This window comes from Lates calcarifer, linkage group LG7_2, assembly GCF_001640805.2.
Source record: "Lates calcarifer isolate ASB-BC8 linkage group LG7_2, TLL_Latcal_v3, whole genome shotgun sequence".
Taxonomy (NCBI): Eukaryota; Metazoa; Chordata; class Actinopteri; family Centropomidae; genus Lates; species Lates calcarifer.
The window spans coordinates 6,222,259-6,245,241 of record NC_066854.1 but is presented as its reverse complement, the minus strand read 5'-3'; the positions used below and the strand labels follow the sequence as shown (position 1 = coordinate 6,245,241).

Sequence of the window (22,983 nt, the reverse complement as noted above, 5' to 3'; positions counted from 1 at the left end):
ACATCTTTTGGAACCTGTTTGTGGTCGTTTTCTGTGTGTAGCCCATTATTTGAATTTAAAAAAATACAAATAGCAGTGAACATAAATCTCTCCTTGTCTCCTAACTGAGCCTAAAATAGTCACCTGTTATTTTTAAAATAGTTCCCTGGTGATTCTTTAAGACAGGTAGCCTACTCCTCAGGATAAATTAAGCCTCTCCCCCCCCCCACCTGATTTCTAAAATAGTTCCGTCCATCATTCAGCCGCATTTGGTTTTGAGTGGCGGCAGTGTTCATGACGACTGGCACCGGCGCGCGCAGCGGGAACAAGCCGAGCACCTGTCTCTAGGTGGGCATCAGTTGAGGAAGCAGCGTTGTCGCGAGCGCTCATGTTCTCCTGTGTGGCGTGAAGCTGGAGCACGCAGCCCGGAACCCGCCACCCCTCCGCTGGGCTGGACCGGAGCAGCCAGCCCTCTGGACCGATGTCCTGGCCGAAATGTCCCGACACATCTACATACGGAACAAGATTGGCGAGGGCATCCAGGCGCCTATCTTTCAGGTGGGTGCTTTCTGGCTGAGCCTCGAGGCTGCTACGTTTTTCGGATGCATGCAAGAAAAATACTTAAAAAGCTTTAACGAACTGGGGTACCATTTATTATAAAGTTTCCACCCAGAAAAGACGCCATGATGCACTGTGATAACTTGCCTTGACAGTTTGCACAGGTGGAGTCAGTTTATTGACCTTTTTACACAAAAACAAACAAACAAAAAAAAGTCACAAAGTCTGTTGTTACATATTTACACAAATTGCATCAGGAGCAGGAAACGTGCTTTTAAAGTCTCATTTTATAATAAATAATAATAAAAAACACCTTAAAGTAAAATGCATGGTGCAAGTTCAAGTTTTTTAATGTACAGCTGCAAATGTGTATATGACAGAGCATTATATGGCAGATGGAGACAGTGATACTGTTTTGTTGTCACTGCATCACACTCACCTCAGACTTTCACTGTTTTGAACCTTTTTTAGATTTTTGACATGCTTCTTTATTTCTGGACTTCTAAACAAAGACAAGCTGTCATTATATTGGAAGTTTTCATGAATATTTAGTGTTATACTGTTGTGTTAGATCCACCTGATGTTTTGAATATCACTCTGTAACCATGTTGTCTTGTTAACCCTTGCAGGATTTTTATCCCCATTTTCTTCAATCATATCTAATGTCAAATTGCTGAGATGCTTTTACTCACCTGGTAATTATATACACAACTCTCCTCAGCTCCCACAGTGAACCAGCCCCTGTCTCCACTGCTGTTCAGCATTTGTTTTAATAGGCTATTAACTGTTACAGCTGTCATTGTCGCAGCCTTCCTCCTCTGAAACAGCAGCAGGGTGGGCTTCAGTGAGCTATATCAGGTGTAAACACTGACATTTTATCAGGACAAAAAGATGCAAGCTGGTCCACAGGTTGGAGTAGGAGTAAATAAGTAATTTCTTTAAGTGTTTAACTGTTGTTTTATGTGTATAATGTGTTAGACTGTGAGGAGTCGGCTGTAAAATTAGCAGATTTCTGTCTGTAGTTCTGTATATAAAGATAAGTGAATGTATCAGCCCCTGTTAGATGGCTGATAACTTATTTTCCTCAGCTGAATTGATCATTGGAGGCTACTCGCTGATATTAATAGCAGGATATTCATAGACTTTTTCTATCATATCTCTTCTGGGCTTTTGGCTGTTCGTTTGAACTGAGAGACAGAGACAGAGAGAGACAGAAGAGAGATGGTGTCCCAGATTAATGGCCCTGTTTTATAAATTCAGGGAAGTAGGTTCTGACTTTTTAACGGTGACATTGTCATTATCTCTGGAGACTTGAATAGAAATGGGGCAAATCACTGGCAGATAATTAATTTAGCTCCCTGGAGATGAACTCTGCTGGTATATTTGGACTTTTGGAAGAAGAGAAAGAAAGTGAGGAGGTAAGGAAAAAGTAAGTCGGCAAAACACACCTACAGTAAAATGCAAAAACATACAGCATAAGCTACAGTTGGTTGCATACGTGTGTCATCTGGATACTGTTGTATTCATACAAGTGCTGCTTTTTGACCTTATTGCACCTGTTAAATCTCTCAAGCATGAAAAGTGGTGTTACATGGGTCGATGTGGCTTTACTGAACGCGTCACTAGAAAACATAAAACATGACACATGTTCATGAGGAAAACTCAGGGACACACTGCAGGTTTTAAAAAGTGTTTCTGCTGGTTGATGTTTTTTTTTTCTCCTGCAGGTGAACCGAGGGACTTACTCGAGGAGGAGCCGACTCAAGAGGTCCGATGGCAGCACCACCTCCACCAGCTTCATCCTCAGACAGGTAGTGAACTGCAAAGAAAAACCAGGGATGTAATTCAGAGAGAGCAGTAACTGTCAGATAATTTGACACCACAACTTTCTGGATCACTGTGTATTTACATGTAGTTTCAGTGTGTGTGCAACTTCATGGAGGAGAGTGTATGACCTGCTTAAAAACAATAGTGATGATGTTGCCATAGTAACCTGATTCATTCATAGTTAATCCTCTAATCAGAAATGTTTGGATGAGCATGTGTTGTATCACATCTTCTACCAGCACGTCACAGGCTCAGTGTTACACGTCACTGTCGACTGTAGAGGGCAGTAATTTGCTGCTAGCAGATGGTTGCCATGCACCTTGATTTATACAAGTTTATACAAGTGTGTACAACACAGGATAAAACATGATGCATATTCTGCTAATAAATTAGATTAAAATGAACCCGAAGCTTACAAAATAAGCAAATTCATATGTACATTTATTGGCAGGTTATCTTAGTTTTAAATGGGAAAACATGCAATTTAGACAACCTGTGAAATACTATTCCTTTTCTCACACCACACAGGAAAAAACACAGATATCATGTGCTAGATTGGAAGAACTAATTCATAATGTGTGTGTTAGAGGATCAGCTAATTCCTTCCCATGATGAATGATAGAAGCTCAGCATCAGCACAGGTGAGACTGAGACTTCAGAGCTGTTTCTGTTGCCCAGCTGCAGTATTTTAATCCTCTATTATCTCAGTATTTTCTGTGTTTTTATTCAGCTCACACACAGACTCACCACTGGTACGACTGACTGCAGATGGAGTGTGCAGTGTGTATGATAAGTTAGAGCTGTATAATCTAACTTAGATAAGCTGTTTTTGTCAGTGGAGATGATAGCAGCGTATTGCATTGTTAGATTACGTTGTTGAACCTCACTGAGGCATCATGGGTCTCACTGATAAAAACATGAGTAAATACAGGTGCTCACTACAGCCTGAAACCTACAGTACACACATGTTTAAGTGCAGGTTTTAATGCAGAGGTTTGAGGTGTTTACAGGTTCTAGTCTCACAGTTCCTTTGTGCTTGAGTCCGTGTAGCAGGTTTTACCAGGTGCTAATGGAGATCAGTATTAGTCAGGTCCAGAGGAGATATAAGTGGTCTCTGTATATCTACCTGATGTTTGTAATTGTACTTATTTGTACAGAGGTTTGTCATTTACTATTATTTACTGCTCTGACATTATGGCTTCTGATGTCAATGACATAAGAGACCAGCAAATATTTACATCTGAGAGTTTCAAATTAGTTGGCAATTAATTTTCTGTGGATCATCTTCTCCACAGTGCCAGGAATGTCTGGCAGTGTGGGGGACATGGACTTTTTAAAATCCTGGCTACAGCCCTGGACTGAAGTATCTCATTTACTTAAACACACCAGTGCATGTGATGCCTGTCTTTGAGGGATTTTTATGTGAGTATTAAACAGTAGATCCGTTGCTCAGTGGAAATAATCTGCCATTCCTTTAAATACATGGATCAAATGTATAAATTCAGTACCCCTCCTTTTAATATCAGAGCTCAGTTAAATGTATTTTTCTGCTCTCTAGAGAATCAATAAGCAGAGTGAGGATGAGAGGTAACCGGGGAAATGGAGGATGCTGCTCCCCCCTTTTACTCCTCCATCCCCCTCCCCCGATCCCCCGCTACCTCCCGCACTAAAAAAAAAAAAAAAAAAAATCAAGGAGAGCGCTCATCCAAGCTGAGTGGACAGCCACCCAGCCAATCAGCTCCTTGCACATTGGCTCTGTCATCAGGCTTGGATATTGAGGAAGGATCCGCTGCTCTGCCGCTGCTGCCGCCGCTGCTCTCGCTGTGTATATGTATATGTGTGTGTCTCGTGTGTGGGTGTGTGTATGTGTGTGTGTGTGTGTGGAAGCCTGATGAAATGAAATGCCAGGATTGGGCTACCTCCAGGGAGAGCCTCTCCGTCCTATAACGTGAGAGCCAGCCAGCAGCACTGTGGGATCAGGGAGAAGCTGCATCCATCAAGCGACGGGCCTCCGGAGGACCAGGCGTGATCCAACAGGAGGGGAGATATTTTTTTAAATTATTCTTCTCTGCTGAGGAGAGAAGGGATTGTCGTCATCCCCCCCATCCATCCTTTTTTTTCTCTCTCTCTCTCTGTGGTGCCCCCTCCTTCCTCCTCCGCCTCCACTCTCATTTTTTCCCCCTCATTCTTCTAGAGGCACTCGTTGGAATATCAAACCTCCATGTATGACAATTTGTACCTGCATGGATTTGAAGACTCGGAGGCGGTGAGTGTTTTAGATGTGTGTGTGTGTGTGTGTGTGTGTGAATCTGCCTTTGTGCTGTGTGTGTTTATTGATGGAAGTACCTCAGCTGTGCACACACACACATAACACACATAAGAGGCCTTTGATGGGTTAGCCAACAGTACACCGTAGCGTGATCGTGGGCTATGCTTGGCTGGAAGGGGGTTGGGTGGGTGGGTGTTGGTGTGTGTGTGTGTGTGTGTGTGTGTGAGAGAAGAGGGGGGGTGCATATTAGGCAGATGGCTTCTGACGTGTGACATTCACACATTTCTGTATGTATTTCTCTAAATGTGTATGTGCCTGTGACGTGTGCTTCTGTATGTGCTGCATATGTGGCTGCAATCTGCCTGTAAGCCTGCAAGAACGGCTGTCAGGAAACCACCAGAGCCAGGAGGAGCCATTTAGTGCTCATCACACTCTGTACCTCTCAGAGATGGACCGAGCCCTGACTCAAAGAGGGAGATGGAACGATGTTAATTACCCATTTCTCCCCTGAGGCCCATCGCACGGCCACGCTCAAATGATAAATCCTCATGTGTCACATTTATACATTTATCACTTAAAAAAATCTGAATAAAAATCTGCAGCCGAGTGTTTCGTGCCTGACCCTGCGACTACGCGTCGTATAGGCTCTGCCGAGTCTCGGCGAAACATGCATCGTGATGTCATTAAGTGGATTCTGATGTTGATGAGTCACATGCTGAAGCTACTCCATTGGATAATGGCTCAGATGCTACAGTGCAACCTCAAAGCTCTCACGGGGACGCATGAAATGATGTTCAGGATGAGGGATTGTCAGAAATGGAGGCAAAATCATCTTGAGAAAAAATATTCTTACTGTTGTCAGGTGATTGTGAAGGAGTCAGCTCACGCTTGTGTGAATAACATCAACATACACGATATATTTGTGACTGTTAATGGATACGCCAGCATTTTAGTGTTGCACTTGCATAAAGTTGGTGTAGTTGTGAGATAGATTAGGAAAAGAATGGTAAAACTCAAAACTGGAAAGACCAAGAAATCCTTGCTCTTAGTTCCTAGTATGGGTTAAGCCCCAAAAACACTGGATCCTACAATTCCCATGATGCAACTCAGTAGCGTTTTTTATCACACTCTCTCTAATAATTCAAGACTCCACTGCTGAGCCGAGATAACCCTGATGACATCACTCTGACATCATCAGGGGTCATTTTCTCGGCCTTGACGAAGCTGTTCCAGATGTCGATGCCCTTTAATAGAATAATAAAACATCAGAAATAATCCAAATACTCTCTCATGTATTTTTCTGAAATGAGGAAATCACTTCAGTGTCCTGGTTGTGCCACTTTGTGATTACATTCACACAATCCAGACGAGCAGTGTGCTGAAGTCAGGCCCTGCCGCTGCTAGCTTGTAAAAAGCGAAAAGTGCTTAGCTGTGATGACTAGCTTGATTGATCTTCTTGAGACTAATGGTCCTCCTTAATTGAGTCATCATTAGTAGCTGATTGTTTAGATCAACACAGCAGAAGGAAGCGCTTGGTCCAGTCATGTCCAAGCAAAAAAAATGTTGCATTACTAAAATTCTCAGTGTGGTAGGATGAACGAATGCAGGTCTGGCATTCCTCAAGAGACTGAGGCGATGAAAAACCATGAGGGTGTGCAAGAAAATGCTAAATGCAAAATCTGGATATCCACTGTGTGAGCCTCTGGAGCTTAATACAGAAAGCTCCTGCTCCTGTAATGTTGCTTATGCATCATGAACTCATTTGTGCCCTTTTCTGTTTTGAAAGGAGCAAGAAGTGCTGGCTTTTTGTTTCGTTAACATCAGTTTCATTGCTGATTAACCCCATTGCTTTGTCTTACTGCTCATGATTCAAGATGGTTTTGAGAAATTTGGTGTCACCAGGCTCAAATGGCAGAGGATGCATTTGAAAACGCTGGTCTGACTTTGTAATATGTGGTTTTGCATGTGAGTGTAGCCAGATTTCAGATATTGTTAGCGGCTCAACTGTTTGAATAAATAGAGCCCTGGGAATAAGAAGCAGGAGATGTAATGTTTCACTATAAAAGCCTTTCAGGAGGGTGAAACAGTTGTGTGCTCTTCAGCTGCTTTAAGTGTCTTAATGTAGAAGAGATTGAGGAAGTGTTGAGTTTCATTATCAGCAAACAGCAAATCACAACACGTGGAGGCAGATCAGAAAGACAGGAAGGCTTCTTACTGAAATATGATTAAATATACTTATATATATGTCAAATATACACAGGGGAATCTCAAACACCCTAATAATACAGTTACAGTTACAGAATTCACAATGTTCCTGTTGTTTTGGCAGCAGTTTTGATAAGTTTGGCTTAGCATCTCATAATTTTGACTTCTTATTTCATATTATTTCATTTTTATCATGTGTAACTTTTCATCAGTTTTTTTTTTTTTCTTTCTTTTTCACTGGCATAAACAGGCTGACCACAATATTTTTTCTCTGGACAGAGACGTTCATATTGCTGCTCAGTTCAGTGATTTTTGGATAATGTTGAATATTTTCTGTCCACAGTCACATGCAGAAAGGCTCGGATAGACTCTACTCTGTATCACTGTCACATTTCATGAGCATAAGGAATGACTACATGAGACAAGTCAAAGAAAAATGTCACTCTTTGTCCAAAAGATGCAGAAGTCTGTCTGCCTCTGTCTTTAGTCAAATCTGTCTGTCCAGAATCGTGAGATCGGCTGCGTGTGGTCGTTCAAACTGCTGACAGCACAGGAATGGAAATTCCACTTTGTCTGAGATGCTCCTGGCAGTCTGCTCCTTTTTTCTTTTACATCATCCATTTCACCTGGTCTGCATTCAGAGAGCCAAACCACCACTCTGAGCTTGGCACTGCCGACGCAAGTTGATGTGAATCCTAAAACTTATGTCAGCGCTGCCATAAAGAAGTTTCTCTCTCTCTCTGTTAATCTCGTTGCTGTTAACGGTTCTGATTATTCGGCAGTCAGAGGGATAAAGCTACAGTGTGTTTTAGTTTTCCTCATGATTCCTGACTGCTCTCTCTTTAATGGGTTTTCAGCAGTGAATCGGAGCAGAGTGCTATTGTTCATCTGCATTAGTCATGCTTTGATCATACATTCACACTCTGGTTTACGGTCCAGCTTCCTGTTACTCTAAATGGAGATTTGCTCACTGCACAGGCTGGGCAGGGTAGAGTTTTTCTGCTTGACAGGAAAGTACTTGAGTATGGTGATGTTTTCCCATGAAGCAGATCGCAGAACAAACGCGTAGATTTACATGAATGCGAAGCAAGAATGTGAGTTTAGTATCTCGGCTTTACACTTTGAGTAACCCTGAGGTGTGATTTCTGTTTGCAGGGCTCAGCTGATTCCTATACTAGTAGACCATCAGACTCAGATGTCTCTCTGGAGGAGGAGCGGGAGGTGCAGGCCCAGGTCCAGAGCCAGAGCCCAAGCCAGAGCCAAGGACCGGGACAGAGCCGTCAGGAGAGGGAGCAGCAGGCCGCCATTCAACTGGAGAGAGCCAAGGTAGCCAGCCTGTGTCAGTCTGTATACACACACAGACATACTGCAGTCCTTAAATACTCACTGAGTGTCTCCTCTTCCTCTAGACTAAACCTGTGGCATTTGCTGTAAGGACCAACGTCAGCTACTGTGGCGCACTGGATGAGGATGTTCCAGTGCCGGCCACAGCCATCTCCTTTGACGCCAAGGATTTCCTCCACATAAAAGAGGTACTGTGTACTTTTTAATTAAACACAACATCTGCCTACATGTACAGCTACAGTATGTGAATGTTAGATACAAAAACCTTACTCGTGAAATGTTTTTCCTTGTTTTTTTTCCCCTTCCCTTTCTCTGACGTCTTCAGAAGTTCAACAATGACTGGTGGATAGGTCGGTTAGTGAAGGAGGGCTGTGAGATCGGCTTCATCCCCAGCCCTCTGAAGCTCGAGAACATCCGGCTCCAGCAGGAGCAAAAGAGAGGACGAGTCCAAGGGTAAGTAACAGAAAAACACACTCGTCTCATGAATAAAGATCATATGGTCACACAGCAGTTTATGGAAACACAGGATGAGTTTTAGAGGTAACCGCTGTGTATCTGTGTTTTTTAAAATAAGTGTAATAAAAACTGTAGTGTCCAACAATTAATAACAAGTAATAATCAGCCCCCAGTTTACCAGCTGAACTTCACCCTCACTCTGCAGCTGCTGAAAAATATCATCTGACCATGTTTTTCATTGCCTTTATGTCCATCTCCACGCTGAAGCTTTATGTTGTACATTAATGTTCAAACAGCTGTTTTACTGCAGATATTGGTTTTACAAGTTTACCACAACTTCATCTTGAGCTTGGTTAAAGGAGCTTTAAAGAGCTGACATACACATTATACAGATTATACGACTATATCTGATATTTTTTTTAGATTAAATGTCTTTCATTTTGACAGTTCAACAAAACAAACAAGCAAGCAAATCAAACAATAAGGCCAGGAATCCTAATTATATTGAAGACACCTCTGTCATGGGAGGGATCATAATAATGATTAATCAAGTTAATTAATCAGTGAGTTAATAGACAGTTTTGACACTCCAACAAGCAGAAACATTTGTTGGTTCCAGCTTCTCAAGTGTGTGAATCTGCTGCTTTTCCTCGTTATATACGACAGGAAATTTTATGTCTTTGGCTTTTGGAATGATGAAAGTATAATGGAGGTTTTCACAATTTTCTGAGCCAAAGTTATTGATTGACAGATAAATTCATAACAGAAATAAGTGTTAGTTTGTTTCTTCTTTACTTTATGAAGTAGGTTGATGTTTCACTCTGAGAATTTGGACTTAAAAAAAAATATCAGGTTCACTTGTCACAATTGTTAAGTTGAAGAAACAATGAGCCACAGACTGAATCCCAGCTTCTGCTCTAAACCCAAACTGTTTTCATCAGCCTCACATTTTTACACATTATGTTGCAGAACAAACTCCGGAGCCTCTCTCATGTTGTCACAGACACAGTTGGTGTCTGTCCATACAGCTCCTGAGCAGACCTGGGTTAAATTAATGAATAAATAATAAAATGTTGTAATCAGATGGTGTAAATTCTGTCCCTTAACTCCTCTGTAAAAGACCTATTGTCTCTTAGACTGTCAGTCTCTCTCTTATTTATTTTGAAGTCTGCTTTGACCCAGGTCTGCTCCTGACTCATGCCTATTTACGCCATCACTTCTTCTCATGCCGACTGTACCAGTGAAACAGTTTCAGTGGCTGTAATTAGCGCTCCTATCAGCCTCCTAGTTTCCTCGTGTGTGTGTAATGTGTCTTGAAGGTTCTGTCATCCAAAGTTTGTACAGTAACTCACATGCACTTCCTCAAGCCTTGTTGTTGAGTTTAATACTAATCTTACTAGACTGGAGTGCTCCAGCGCTTCACTTACTAGCTTGACTTCTGTGGCTTTTTGTCACCAAGCCTCTCAGACGAGGAGAGACGTTCGAACCCCATTTAACAGGACGATGTTTTCACTGTAACTGAAAAACAGTATCGCTCTGTGGGATGTGCTGCCTTCCAGAGATGATGGACAGTCTGAAATTAAGGAAAAAACCTTGGAAAATTGAAGGAAAAGCTGTTAAAGATTAAACATTTAGAGTTACTTAGGGCTCGTGCATTAGTATTGTGTTTTAGCATCTTTAAGTATCTTAAAACATGTTATATTCTCTTTTCAGTTTTCTCCATAAGTAATATCTGTGTTGCTTTACTGCATTTATTGTGGAGGTCAGACTAGTCTTGACTGTTTCCTGTAGTGAAATAAACAAAACACCTTTACAGCCAAACATTAGTCATTCATGATCCACTGCAACATGTCATTTTAAACCATAAATATCTGACTACCCACTGTTGTAGTTGCCAAGAAAATGGTATAAATGTAGAGGAAATAAAATGGTGTAAGGCGATCCAGATTAATTTACAGTTACAGTTGGCATCAGTTCAGCTCTGGACAATCAGGCGAACAGTGAATAAGGTGTTTTTGAAGAAACAGTGAGTCCAACTTCTGTATGGAACTCAGCACAACATCTAACATCTGGGCTTCTCATGCATGCTGCTCACATCTTCCTCATCCTGTGTGAAGCCAGCTCAGGTCTCAGTCATAAATACACACGGGTCATGCAGGACACTCCTTATCACACAGACTAATAATAGTCTTTAAAAACTGGGCACCTGTAACCAAAGACCAACATGGGTAATGTGACCTGGATTTTAGATTTTGCTGACCAGTAGCCATTGAGTTTAGAGTTTACATGGTGATCTGGGATTGAAGGATTCGTAATATTTTGTGCAGATAGAATCAGAAAAAGCAAAGAAAGGAAAGATGGCCTTCATATGTCATCAGTATTACTGCCATTACAACTTTTATGGCCACAGACTTCTGATCTGTGAATCTGGTAGGACTTGAACGCACCATATAGGGTTTTTTTCTACCTTTTACCCTTTTGTGATTCTTGCAACACAAAAATATCATTAATCAATATTTTCCCTCCTTCCTCTGCAGTGATTAATCAGCTTAAGGCTTTTTTTCCTGTCATTTTCCACATTAATACCATGGTGTGTTTCTGTCTTTTTTTTTATCCCCTCTTGTCTTTTCCAGTAAGTCTGGAGGGAACTCTTCTTCCAGTGTAGAGGATGAGGTATCTGCCTCTATCCGACCCCTCATATCCTCGGCAGGTGAGAGCATCGGACAGGGGGAGAGGGCCGTTAATAGCCAGCCGCCAGCTTAGAGCCGAGCTTCCTGAACCGCAACAACATAGAGAGAATAAGACTCTAAAGCCTTCCCATGTCTCTGCATAGAGCATAAGTTCACTGCGTAGAGTTGTTGGTACATTTTCCCATGATCCTCCTCTTCCTCCAGTTGAGGACTGCAGGCGCTCTGAGACTGGAGCTTACCACAGTGTGAACCCAACGACAAGACTATGAATGAACCCCCCTCTGAACTGCACTCATGTGACTTTGTGAATATAACCTTAGGACAATAGAAATACTGTTTCTATGTTTCATATTATATCGTGCTGGTTATCCTTGATAGGTTTCATTTGCTAAGAGTTATGATGACAAGTTGCTCATGTGAAGCATGTTTGGATGTTTCTGAGATGTTGTGGCGACGCCTCCCCTCTCAGCAGCTACTGACGACTCTGTCACTGTCTTCTCTCCCCTCCTACAGGAAAGCAGAAACAGAAAGTGGTAAGTTGGTGACGGTAAAACCCACTCATTTTCCATCCACTAGACTCTTGTTGCTGTCATCATATAATGACAGGAACTAGTAGCACTGAAGCATTTTGTCTGATAGGAAGCTACAACCTCACGCCACATCCAGGAGCACACAATACTTCAGCTCTACTGAAGTATACAGTGCCAAATCATCACCATCCCTTCAATGCCAAAGTACTTTAGTCACATTTAGTGTACATTTTACCTATAGTGGTAGTAGGACAGGGTTGTGTTGAGCAGAACAAGCAACAGACTATGTTGAAACTATGTGTCTTCAGTGTCTAGAACAAAGTCAGAGGAGTCATTAAAATAAAAATGATGATCCCCAGAGAAGAATTAGAATTTATGTGGGTTGAATTCACAGATTCAGACAGAAAACTCAAGTTTCCATGAAGAATTAGAAATAAATAAAGTTCAGTTTTGGTCATTTTTGCATTTAAAAGTTAAAATCAAGGCAAAAACATCAAGTTCAAACCAGCTCAAATTGAACTGGTAAAATTAAGTATCAACCTTCAGGATGAAGAATGATTTTTAGATCCAAAAATGAACAGCAAACTGAATACTAACCTTTTCAGAGCTTTCAGCTGCATCTCACCGTCTTCCTCAGTGGGTGGAATCTGCTCCGTTGTCATGGCAATTAAATATTTAAACAATGTAAACATAACTAAGAAACACAGAGTTATTTTGTTGCTTTAATATTACGACAGGAATGTGATCATATTTTTTCATTTCGGTCGTATTTTTCTCTTCTATTTGCTCGTCAGCTCAGCATTTTAAACATACATATCTACTAATACTGGTACTACCACTTTGGCATGGTATGGTGTCGTGGTGCTCCTTCTTATTGTGATATTTGGTCTGGTATTGTGTGAATGGGTTAATAGTAGTTTTGTGATTTTATGATATCAGTGTAGCTCATCCATCCATCTGTGTAGCAAATGATAAAACATTTATCAGTCGGTCAAAATGTAATCACACGTTCCTCTGTGCTTTGAAACTAAATCTGTTAATCAAGCTGTTTACCAAAGGATGTATTCATCGCTTTAAATTATTATTATTGAATGATTATCAGGAAAAGTCAGAATCAAAATATTCAGTATAATTCATTTTATGTTCATTTTTTGTGTTATTACATTTTGACAAATTACAACATCAGTACATTTATCATTTGCTACATGCCCTAACATGGCAGAATACCAGCCTCCCATTTAACACGTCTGATTGTAATTAAAGCTGATTCTTCTTTCTGTGGAGTTATTTTGGGTCCATTGTTTTGTTTGTGATGAGTCGACTGCTGCTGATGAAATATGTTCTTGCGTTAACAGACGGAGCACATTCCCCCGTATGACGTGGTTCCCTCCATGAGGCCTGTGGTGCTGGTGGGACCCTCGCTCAAGGGTTATGAGGTGAGCTGCCAATCAGAAATATCCTTTTACTTTTATCACTGAGGCTTTGTTCACACTTAAATGCCACTGATTCAGAGTCACTGAATGAAAACCTAAAAATATAGCAGGTTAAATGTTGCGTTTACCAGTGCAAAAATGACAAGATTACAGAAAAGAGATGAGTCCTGCACGTCTTTCCCTCAGTCCCCCAAAATAGCTCGCTGTTGGCGCAGTTAATTGTGAGTGTGTCATCGCCCACGTAACATCCAGATTGCAGCCAGACTAATGAGGAGACTAAGAGGTCAGATGAAAATATGTTGTGTAATTGGCAGATTTGAGCCTTTCTGGGAAGAGCAGTCTTCCCTTAACTGCTTTCTATAAACGATGAGCAAAATACAAGGGAGAATAAACAGAATGGTAACTCTTCTGAAATGCAGCCGATGAAACCAAAGAGCTGGTGAATATTGTTGGAGGAGGTGTTGATGCAGGCAGGTTATATTTAGGATGTTTGAACTTATGGGACAATAAAGATATGGATTGTGATTAGAGAAAACACTGCAGACATATTATCAGTCTACGGCCGTCTAACACACTGACATATTTACACCTACTGTAATTATGAGCTTTCAATCTAACAATTCAGTCAGTGGTTAGAAGAAACCACACACAGAAAGAAACAGGGTCCAGATTCATGCCATGAGTTTATTTTTTATTCACCAAGGAGAGCCTCATTGAGATTTTTGAAAGTGTGCTGGCTTAAATAGATGGTAATAAGATAAATAATATAGATAACATTAAGAGAAATTAAACAGAAATGTGATTAAGAAATTATTAATAACATTTCTGATACAACTGTGAAATATTTCATCCTTAAAACAACATAAACTGCACCTTAAATAAGCTCAATAACCATCTAAAACCACAAAATACCTTCTGTATATAACTTCTCTTTTTCTTCACAGGTAACAGACATGATGCAGAAAGCACTGTTCGACTTCCTCAAGCACAGATTTGATGGCAGGTGAGACGATGATTGTGTGTTAATCTGGATTATCTGGATCTTGAAGTGGGGAAATGATGCATATTATTATTACATAGTCTGCATGTTAGTATGTATAAATTGCTTTCACCTCCCCATGGGAAGTGTTTCCTTTTTTTAATCCTGTTATTTTTAAGTAATCTTCTAAGATGGAAAAGAGACTGTATTTGGGGGACACATAATTTATTTTAGAAATTCTCAAGGCTGTGTTTTGGGATTTATTTTGTTCATACTGTCGACAAAATAAAATTTCCCCACATAACACTTGGGATTTCTCTAATAAATTAAAATGCATCTAAAAATCTTCATCCTATTTTTACAGGATATCTATCACACGCGTCACGGCAGATATATCACTAGCCAAGCGATCTGTTCTCAACAACCCCAGTAAGAGAGCCATCATTGAAAGATCCAACACTCGCTCCAGCTTAGGTAAGAAAACTCCACATGTTCCTGCTCCTATAGCCCAAACTTAGGAGCATAGAAATGTTGTCTGAGTGTGGAGTTAAGTTGGAGTTAAATGTTTTCTTTCGGTGACTAAGAATTATTCTAGATATCAATTAATTTGCAGATTATTTTCTTGATTAATTGTGTCTATACACTGATTGAAGGGAAGTGATTCGTATCTTGTATTTAAACTGTATCTTGTCTCATCAGCTGAAGTGCAGAGTGAGATCGAGAGGATCTTTGAGTTGGCCCGCTCCCTGCAGCTGGTGGTGCTGGACGCCGACACCATCAACCACCCAGCCCAGCTCCTCAAGACCTCCCTGGCCCCCATCATCGTCCATGTTAAGGTCTCCTCGCCAAAGGTACTGCATAAAGAGAAGACGCAGACAAACATGAAAGCTGGTTTCATTTAGCTTTTGTCAGCCCACAAAACCCTTTTTACTGTGTTGGGTTACAAGAGTTCTGGCCTAATAATGAAGGACTTAAGCATATGATATGATCTCTACAGCTACTGTCCCACAGAGTCATTCACTTGGTGGAGACAAACAACAAGAACACCTAGACATGTCAAAGGTAACGGCCTCTGTGTTAGGATGATATTTTCCCTCCACTGGTGTAAGAGCTCAGCACAATCACAACATTTCCTGCAAAAGCAGCATGAATTACTGGACTTTAAAGCTTCTGACTGAGACTAAAGTCAATGTGGGGAGTCAGTGCTGGTTTCAGGTCTGCACCAAGGCACTGCTGCATGGAAGAGTACGTCTGCTGCACTTTCTCCTCTCCACTGGGTCCATGGGTTACAGTAGTAATCACTCAGACTAGTTCAGAACCTCCAGACTTCCTGGACTTTCACACTGGTTTTGACACCACACCCTCATAGCATGCAAACTGCTCGCTTTGATACAGACGACCAGTAAAACTGACCAGTGTTCAAACACCTGTCAAACCAGGAGACAGGATTTTGGACATGCTTCCATAAATTCTGACATTAGAAGGAAAGTCTCTGAGGTTTTTTAATTGTTTGGATTTTTCATATGTGCAAATCCATAAAAACTGAAACTTGTTTTTCTCTAAAGAGCCAAGTGAACATCCACTAATAATGATGGTGTCACATTAACATGAATAACCAGTAAACATATTGATAGGATGCATGCAGTAAATGGATGGATTAATTAATCAGTTCACTTTATTCCAGATCAGGAGTCAATAAAAGTGAAAGACGTGAAATAAACTCCCCAAATCCTTCCACCACTGTTGCACTCCGCATGTGATGAGGAGGGTACCGGCTGACCTGAAACGAACGCACTGTAACTGGAGCATACTGTACTTTGTAATCCTGCCATCCAGGTCCTGCAGAGGCTTGTCAAGTCCAGAGGAAAGTCCCAGAGCAAACACCTGAATGTCCAGCTTGTGGCGGCAGACAAATTGGCCCAGTGTCCTCCAGTAAGTAGCTGATCACTTCTTGGCCTCTGACTTTTAATTTTCACAAAAATCTAAATCCTTTTCCTAAATCTTGTATTTTATTTTAGTTCCTATGTGTTCACATGGTGTTTAAACCAACATGTCCACATACAATACAGTCGCTAAATTACATAGTTACATTCTTTGCACTGCACATATAAACACAACAGCGCCTCACATACAGTGTCAGTGTGGAGACCATTTACCTTCCATCTCGTTTTCATGGTTAGCTTCATCTTACTCTCCTTCCTCCAACCATCTGCTGCTAACAGGAAATGTTTGACATCATCCTGGACGAGAACCAGCTGGAGGACGCCTGCGAGCATCTCGCCGAATACCTCGAGGCCTACTGGAAAGCAACCCATACCTCGATGGCAACGCCCCTGAATCCCCTGCTGGGACGCAACCTGGGCCCCACCACCCTCACCCCCTACCCCACCAGCATCTCTGGACTGCAGGTACAGAGCCTGTGGTCTCCTGTGAGAACATTTTAGTTGTTGTTTTCACTTGTTACTATTTATTCAGTGGCCTTTTAAATACTGACTTTATCCTAACTAGTGGAACAGGGTGATGTTACTGTTTCCCTTACCCGTGTCCTTGGTGTATTCATGTGATTAGCAGAGCCAAAGAATGCGACAGAGCAACCACACAGGAGACCACTCTACCCCCAACGAACGACGCAACCTGATGACATCGGACGAAAACTACCACAACGAGCGGGCGCACAAGGGACGCAACCGCATGTCGTCTGGCTCGCAGCATAGCCGGGAGCAGCAGGACCCCTACCAGGACTACCAGGACCCCTATCAGGATGCATACAAGCCACATCGCAATCGTAGTTCACCGGGCAGCTACAGCCATGACTCCCGGCACCGGCTCTGAGCCCCTACTTCCTGTCACCACCGGGGCCCCAAAATGGCCCAGATTCCACCCCAAAATAAACGCTGCAACGGAGCCAAGATGGTCCCAAATTGTACCTTTTCGTTTTGGTTTGCCTACCTGGCTGTTTTTCCCTCTTTCAAAGTCAAACAAAGTCACGTTCAGGTGTTTGTTTTTAACTAAGCTGCCAGGGCAACCCCGCCAATCAACAGCACGAGTAGTCGAGAGCTTCAGGATGCCCACGTTAACTTATGCTGTAAAATGAATTCCTTTAAATTTATGTTACTGGGACCTTTTGGGATTGTACTAACACGACGCTCAGCAGACGTGCAGCGCAGATTGTGCTTGTTGCGTGTGTCAGCAAGCTGATTACGGATAGTGGTCAGATGGTGACGGTGTGTGTGGGCTTCAAAGTGCCTGGGACGTCACACCAGGTCGGTGGGAGGTCCACTGCACACTGACTGCTGAAGGCTGCTGACCCCTGTCCTGGGCCATGTATAAATCCTCTCACCATTTAGCTTATTGCATGCTGATAGATGATCAACCTCCGCATCCACTTCATTGATATTTTGTACCTAGCATTCTGGATTCTCCCGTGAAGAGGTGTAGATACGGAGGTCCAATTTTCTAAATCACCTGACTGTGGGTAGGTGGCAGGTGCTGGGTTAGTGGTGGGGCGTGCAGATGATATCTGGCTGCTAGTTTTGAAAACTGGTGCTTCACATTCCCAAACTATTTTGCTATTTGAAAGTCACTTTGAGCAAGGCCAGCTTTTCTGTAGCATAGCTTTAGGATTTCATTTGGGTGAAGACCCTCACCGTCATAAGCAGAACAGATTCTGATGGTGCTGGGATCAGATCTCAGTTACACTGTAGGAGAAGGCAATACTGCTTCTGTTCTAAACAGCTAGCACTTAGAGAGTTAGAGAAGGAGATAGCTGTGACAGTCTGTCGGATAGTCTAGTGAAATACAATAGCAAAATACTACTTGAGATGCATTTGATGTTGTTGAGCTGTGGACTGGCATAAAAACCAATGCTGTGAGAACCTTTTCGAGCTGTTTGGGATGTTCTGTCTGATATTTTTGCCCCTGCCCGTGTGAATAATAAGATTGGAAATTGTGTTGTTGTTTTTTTTCGTTCTTTTAAGTTTGATAGACCTAAAGGAGCATCTGCAGCTGAAGCTACAGGTTGTTTTGCATTCATTAGTAATGAAGTCAAAATTGTTTAGTGGTACAAACATACAGATGTTGGTTACCAAGTCAGTTAAACGCTATTGAAGTTCCTTCTGTTGGGTTAAAAATGTGACAAGGCAGGATCGGTTGCATCATGTTCATTCTCTGTGTAGCTGGCATGTTGTCCTGACTGCAGAGCATGTTCCCTCCAAACGTAAAATAGAAACCTACTGTAATCAAGTTGATGTTTGTAGAAGTATAGGGCACCTTTCTCCAAAAAAAAGTAGAAAAAAAGAAAAGAAAAATGGCCCAAATTACAGATGAATGATATCTCTGGATTCCTGAGGTTTGTAACTAAATGCGCTGAAATGGCACACTGAAAACTTAAAGTGTCAGTTTATGTTGTTCAGAAAGAGTTTCAGTGGATTGCATGACTCACGTGAGGGGACATCACAATGATAATAGTTTCTGTTTTATGGTAGAAAGTGCACTGAAACAACTGTCAAACACTGATTTAGCCCCCAGCCCACATAAAAACGTTCAGTTGAGATAACATGGGCAGTCGTTTACTGAACTAACATGGTGCTTTGTATGAAAGCAGAGAGCTGCTGTGGTTGCTAATAATGATTTTAAGGCTTGTTTTCACTGTCATAAAACACTGTACAAATATAATTCTTTTAAGGTATCAAATGGTCTTGTGATTACGACTCAATTATCTTATTATTTTCAGATAACAAACGGCTGTAACCCGCCAATTTTAAGCCTGAAAACAGGATTTAAATTAATAATAATTTTGGCTAAATAGAAGATTAAATTCAACCAGGATGCTCTGTGTTTTCTTGATATTTACTTGAATATCTTGTCAATGTCAGGAAGCACCGTTCATTATCTTAAAACTCCGAGATAGTTGAGTCGTTATCTTGAAGTCACAAAATGTAGTAAATACAAGAACCATTTTATCATTTATTATCTCAGCAGTTTGTAGTTTAAAGATAACAAGATAATAAGGCTTAGACAATTTTGGCTGCTCTTGGCTTCTGTAAGTTTGACTGGATGAAGAAAACTGGGATGTGCGTTATATATTTCATGTATTTCCCAGGCAGTGTGTCTTTGATTGTTGTTTTACCACACTTGCTTTTTTTGCAGCAGATGTTCCTAATCCTGTAGATGACAGAATAACATGAAGCTTCCTGTATGACAGGACATAATGACAAACAAGCTTATATTTAGTTCAGACACAGGCTGCATTGAACCATTGTAATGCCACAAAATAATAGGAAATGTTCCTTTACCTGGATGGAGGACCAAAAGTGACATATACATAAAACCCTAAATGATCAGGTAAATTAACTAAAAAAAAATTAATTTAGAAATAAGTTGTTTAAAGTAGATTAACAAATACATTGTTTTTACTCTGACCATTTATTCATTCCTTCAATCAATCAATTTTTTTTCTAGTAAGTCAAGTTTGTTCCTTCATATTCTGCCATCAACCATGACAGACACACTGCCAGAGAAATCAATTTTTCAAAGAAAAGAAATCATAGTGAAATGGTTTCGTGATGTTTTCTCTGATATCAAATATGTACAATGTGAAACAGAATACAGAATTTGTCAGAACAGTTTTCTTTGGCATGTTTGGGCAAATCTTGAATCTACTCTTAACCTTTAGACTTCTTCCTTTCTGACAAAAATGATGTACAGTATTGACAGCTGCAGCACCAGATCAGCTTGGTGCATTACAGTGAATCAATATCTAAAAAATAAAAACTAGCTCAACAAAATATCCACTCCCTTAAATATGATAATAATGTTTTTTATGTCTGAGATCTATACAGAGTGCTATCTAATGAGTTTGGAGTTGTAGTTTTTTTATTTACAGGACTAATTTTAGGGGGATTTCTATTTATAAAGTTCATACAGTTCTAACATTATAAATTAGTAGAAAGAGTAACTCCACGTTATAGTGCATCTTGTACAGAGGGAAAATGTTGCTGCACTGACCACTATGGTTCAAATGTTTGACCACACCTAGCACTTGCACAGGTTGTGGACAAAGTGTGCAGCAACCACTAGATGGCAGCATAAGTAGGATTATGAACCTGGGTGTAGTTAATCTTTACAGGGCAACTGGACACGTGGCTGAAAAGTGATTCTCTGCAGCCACTAGTTTCAAACAGTCAACCCCATCAACAGACAAAAACATTAATATTGGATGATCCCACAGAAGTGCAGGTTATATTTAATGATTAACAATAAATGCTACATTTTTTGTTCTACAATATTTACAGTATGGTTACAATCTGCTATTGGAATAAGTACCCTAGATATTTAGGGCACACTACTTCCCGTGGAATGATCCAATATTAATGTAGGTCATAGAGATACTTGTTTAATTACTCTGATTACTTTCAGGATTTATCTTTAGACTGATATTTCATGCTGTGGAGCAAGTTTTATATGTAACTCTTCAGAAAGTAGACTTCGTAGTAAACTCTGTCCTACATTGGCTGTCCCCAAGAATTCTACAGTCTGACACAGTTTCAGGATGTCTTGGAGGGACCTCATTTTCAAGTCCTAATTAGAATAAGTTTCAAACGGGTCCTCCTTCTCTTACTTCACTGGCAACAACTTAAAGCCTGACCTGACATTAAATACCGAGCAGATGTTCTCTGGTGCAAAGCAGCTCCTGATTTATCTATTTAAACTTAGAGTTAGGCGTCATATTCTCATTAGATCACTCTTTATAGATCTGGATGAACTTCTTTTGCAAGACTTGTATAGCACAAAAGAGTAAGCAAAAAATAAGGTGGTTTTTGAGCAAGTGTTCCTACAATGTGAATCTGGTATAAAGGGCACAGACTATTTTAAGAATTTCTTTGCCCAAAGAAGACTGCAAATGAAAAAGAAAGTGTTAAAGTGCATAATGCTACTGTTTACAAGCACGCTTTTCTGTCTCATTCTGCCCCATAGCATGAAAAACCCCATTGGTTGATTGAACAGGGAGCCATTTTCCATTTGAAATCAAACCAACCAATGTTGAGCTGGGCTGCTTGAGACAATCAGAAGGGATTTCCAGACCAGCGTCCCACCATCTCTCTCTTTGTGAATGCCCTAAAATGATGAGAGACCTTTGCCCTTTTGAGTTGTGGAATTAGATCCGAGCAAAATAATGCCACACTCACTCACAGATCTCGAAAAACTGTCCGTCTTGGCTTTCTTTTGCATTTGTTTCACCTTTACCTGTGGCCAAACCTTTTTTCCAAAAACCACATTCATTACTAATTTTATTTTTCACAGATTAAATCTCAAGTGACCACAAAATACAAAACTTATGGGGAGGATTTACTTTGGTAAAATGTAAAACAAAAGAGAAAAAAAAGAAACAAAAGAAGCAAAAGAACAAACATTTATTCCAGTAGAAAAGTAATAGATGAATATTTGCTGGCGATTATTTTTATAACAAATAAATGTACATAATGTCTTTGAGAGATGCTATTTGCTGTATACATGTGCTGAAATGACGACGACGACCCATGTGGGACACCTGGAACAACAGCGAGGTCCAGTATACAAAGTTTCAGTGATGTGCAATACAAAACGGCATGCTGTTTTAAAATGAGGAACTTCATGTACTGTACTATGCAACCGCAAACTGTGTACATCGCTTCATGCTGTGGCTTCTCCACCACCCTTTTCCAAGCAGCTTCATCTGGACTTTTAAGGGATTTTTTTGTGTTAATTGTTTTTTGGTTTTTGGTTGTTTTTTTTCTGTGGAAGATGAAAACCTAAGCGGCTAATGCGGTATTGCATGCATAATATACCATTCTAATTTATAAAAAGAAATTAAAGAAAAATACATGAAATTGGAGGTGACTGTGTTTAAGGCAAGGCTACAAGTGACTTAAAACATTTCTTTTTCAAAATAAAAGAGTGGTTCTAAAGTTGTCTAAAGTATGTTTTTACTGTAATGAATGTGATCTTTCTGAGTTTTAAAGGACGTAGTCAGAACTGTGGGGACTTGAAGGCACCACAATAAAATCATATGAGTTTTCAGTATTTTTAACCAGGAACCCAACTCTACACCTGCACTTACAGGTGCTTACATTTATTTTTGTCTGCAAATAATAATGTGGGTGTTAATGGACTGCTTGGTTGTTTTGTGGATTTGATCCTCATGAAACTTTAAATTTCACTGACTGTTCAGTCTTAGGTTTGATCCCATTAGCTGCAATTATTTGTTTAAGTTCAACATCACTGAAACCTGTCAAACCAGAAATACACAGGTACCCAATTTAGTCTGGTCAAAGCCCCACCCCCTTCTCTATAAATCCAGTTGGTATCCTCCACTTTCTGTTTGGCAGTTGCCCCTTCCACAAGGAGCTAAGAAGACCTGGAGCACCTGGAACAAACATTTGGTAACTGCTGCTTAAAATACTCATTAGATTTTCTGTGTGTTTAATGTGTCAGTGCAGTTTTGATTGTTAACATGTGATCTGTGCCGAGCCTAGATACACCAGTCTCTAGTTGTTCAGTAATGAAGAGATAGACTTGTAGTAAGAAGCTGCTTCAGAAGATTTCCAGTCTCACAAATGTTGTTGGGTCGTTCCATGTAAAATCAACTGAGGCCTCTAGACTGATAATGTTATTATACCTGACCAGTGCTTCGAATCTTATTTCTGAAACATGGAGGCTTGAAAAAAGTGGTCAC

At 40.7% G+C, this 22,983-nt stretch overlaps 1 protein-coding gene across 3 annotated transcripts; it reads left to right on the top strand.

The window, feature by feature from the left end:
• Window positions 1-268: 268 nt before the first annotated feature.
• On the top strand, window positions 269-22,220 carry LOC108892915 (voltage-dependent L-type calcium channel subunit beta-4). Of its 3 annotated transcripts, XM_018690692.1 has the most exons (14): window positions 269-537; window positions 2,265-2,348; window positions 7,994-8,164; window positions 8,248-8,370; window positions 8,508-8,635; window positions 11,272-11,348; window positions 11,842-11,861; window positions 13,214-13,294; window positions 14,236-14,294; window positions 14,635-14,744; window positions 14,970-15,121; window positions 16,107-16,202; window positions 16,493-16,678; window positions 16,839-22,220. In XM_018690692.1, exons 1-14 carry the CDS (start codon window positions 475-477, stop codon window positions 17,100-17,102), a joined length of 1,614 nt encoding a protein of 537 aa, XP_018546208.1. In that variant the 5' UTR covers window positions 269-474; the 3' UTR covers window positions 17,103-22,220. The 3 variants fall into 3 exon arrangements, with proteins under 3 accessions (XP_018546208.1, XP_018546210.1, XP_018546211.1); XM_018690694.1 differs by lacking the exon at window positions 11,272-11,348 and having other exon boundaries at window positions 11,843-11,861; XM_018690695.2 differs by lacking the exons at window positions 269-537; window positions 2,265-2,348 and adding an exon at window positions 4,137-4,630.
• Window positions 22,221-22,983: the final 763 nt, after the last annotated feature.

What these genes read in the sequence shown, in the direction of transcription:
- LOC108892915 (XM_018690692.1), top strand. Translation starts at nt 475, where the DNA reads ATGTCCCGACACATCTACATACGGAACAAGATTGGCGAGGGCATCCAG. An exon ending in AAGAGAGGACGAGTCCAAGG is followed by an intron (nt 8,636 to 11,271) that starts GTAAGTAACAGA and finishes TGTCTTTTCCAG; the next exon opens with TAAGTCTGGAGGGAACTCTT. An exon ending in CCTCGCTCAAGGGTTATGAG is followed by an intron (nt 13,295 to 14,235) that starts GTGAGCTGCCAA and finishes TTTTCTTCACAG; the next exon opens with GTAACAGACATGATGCAGAA.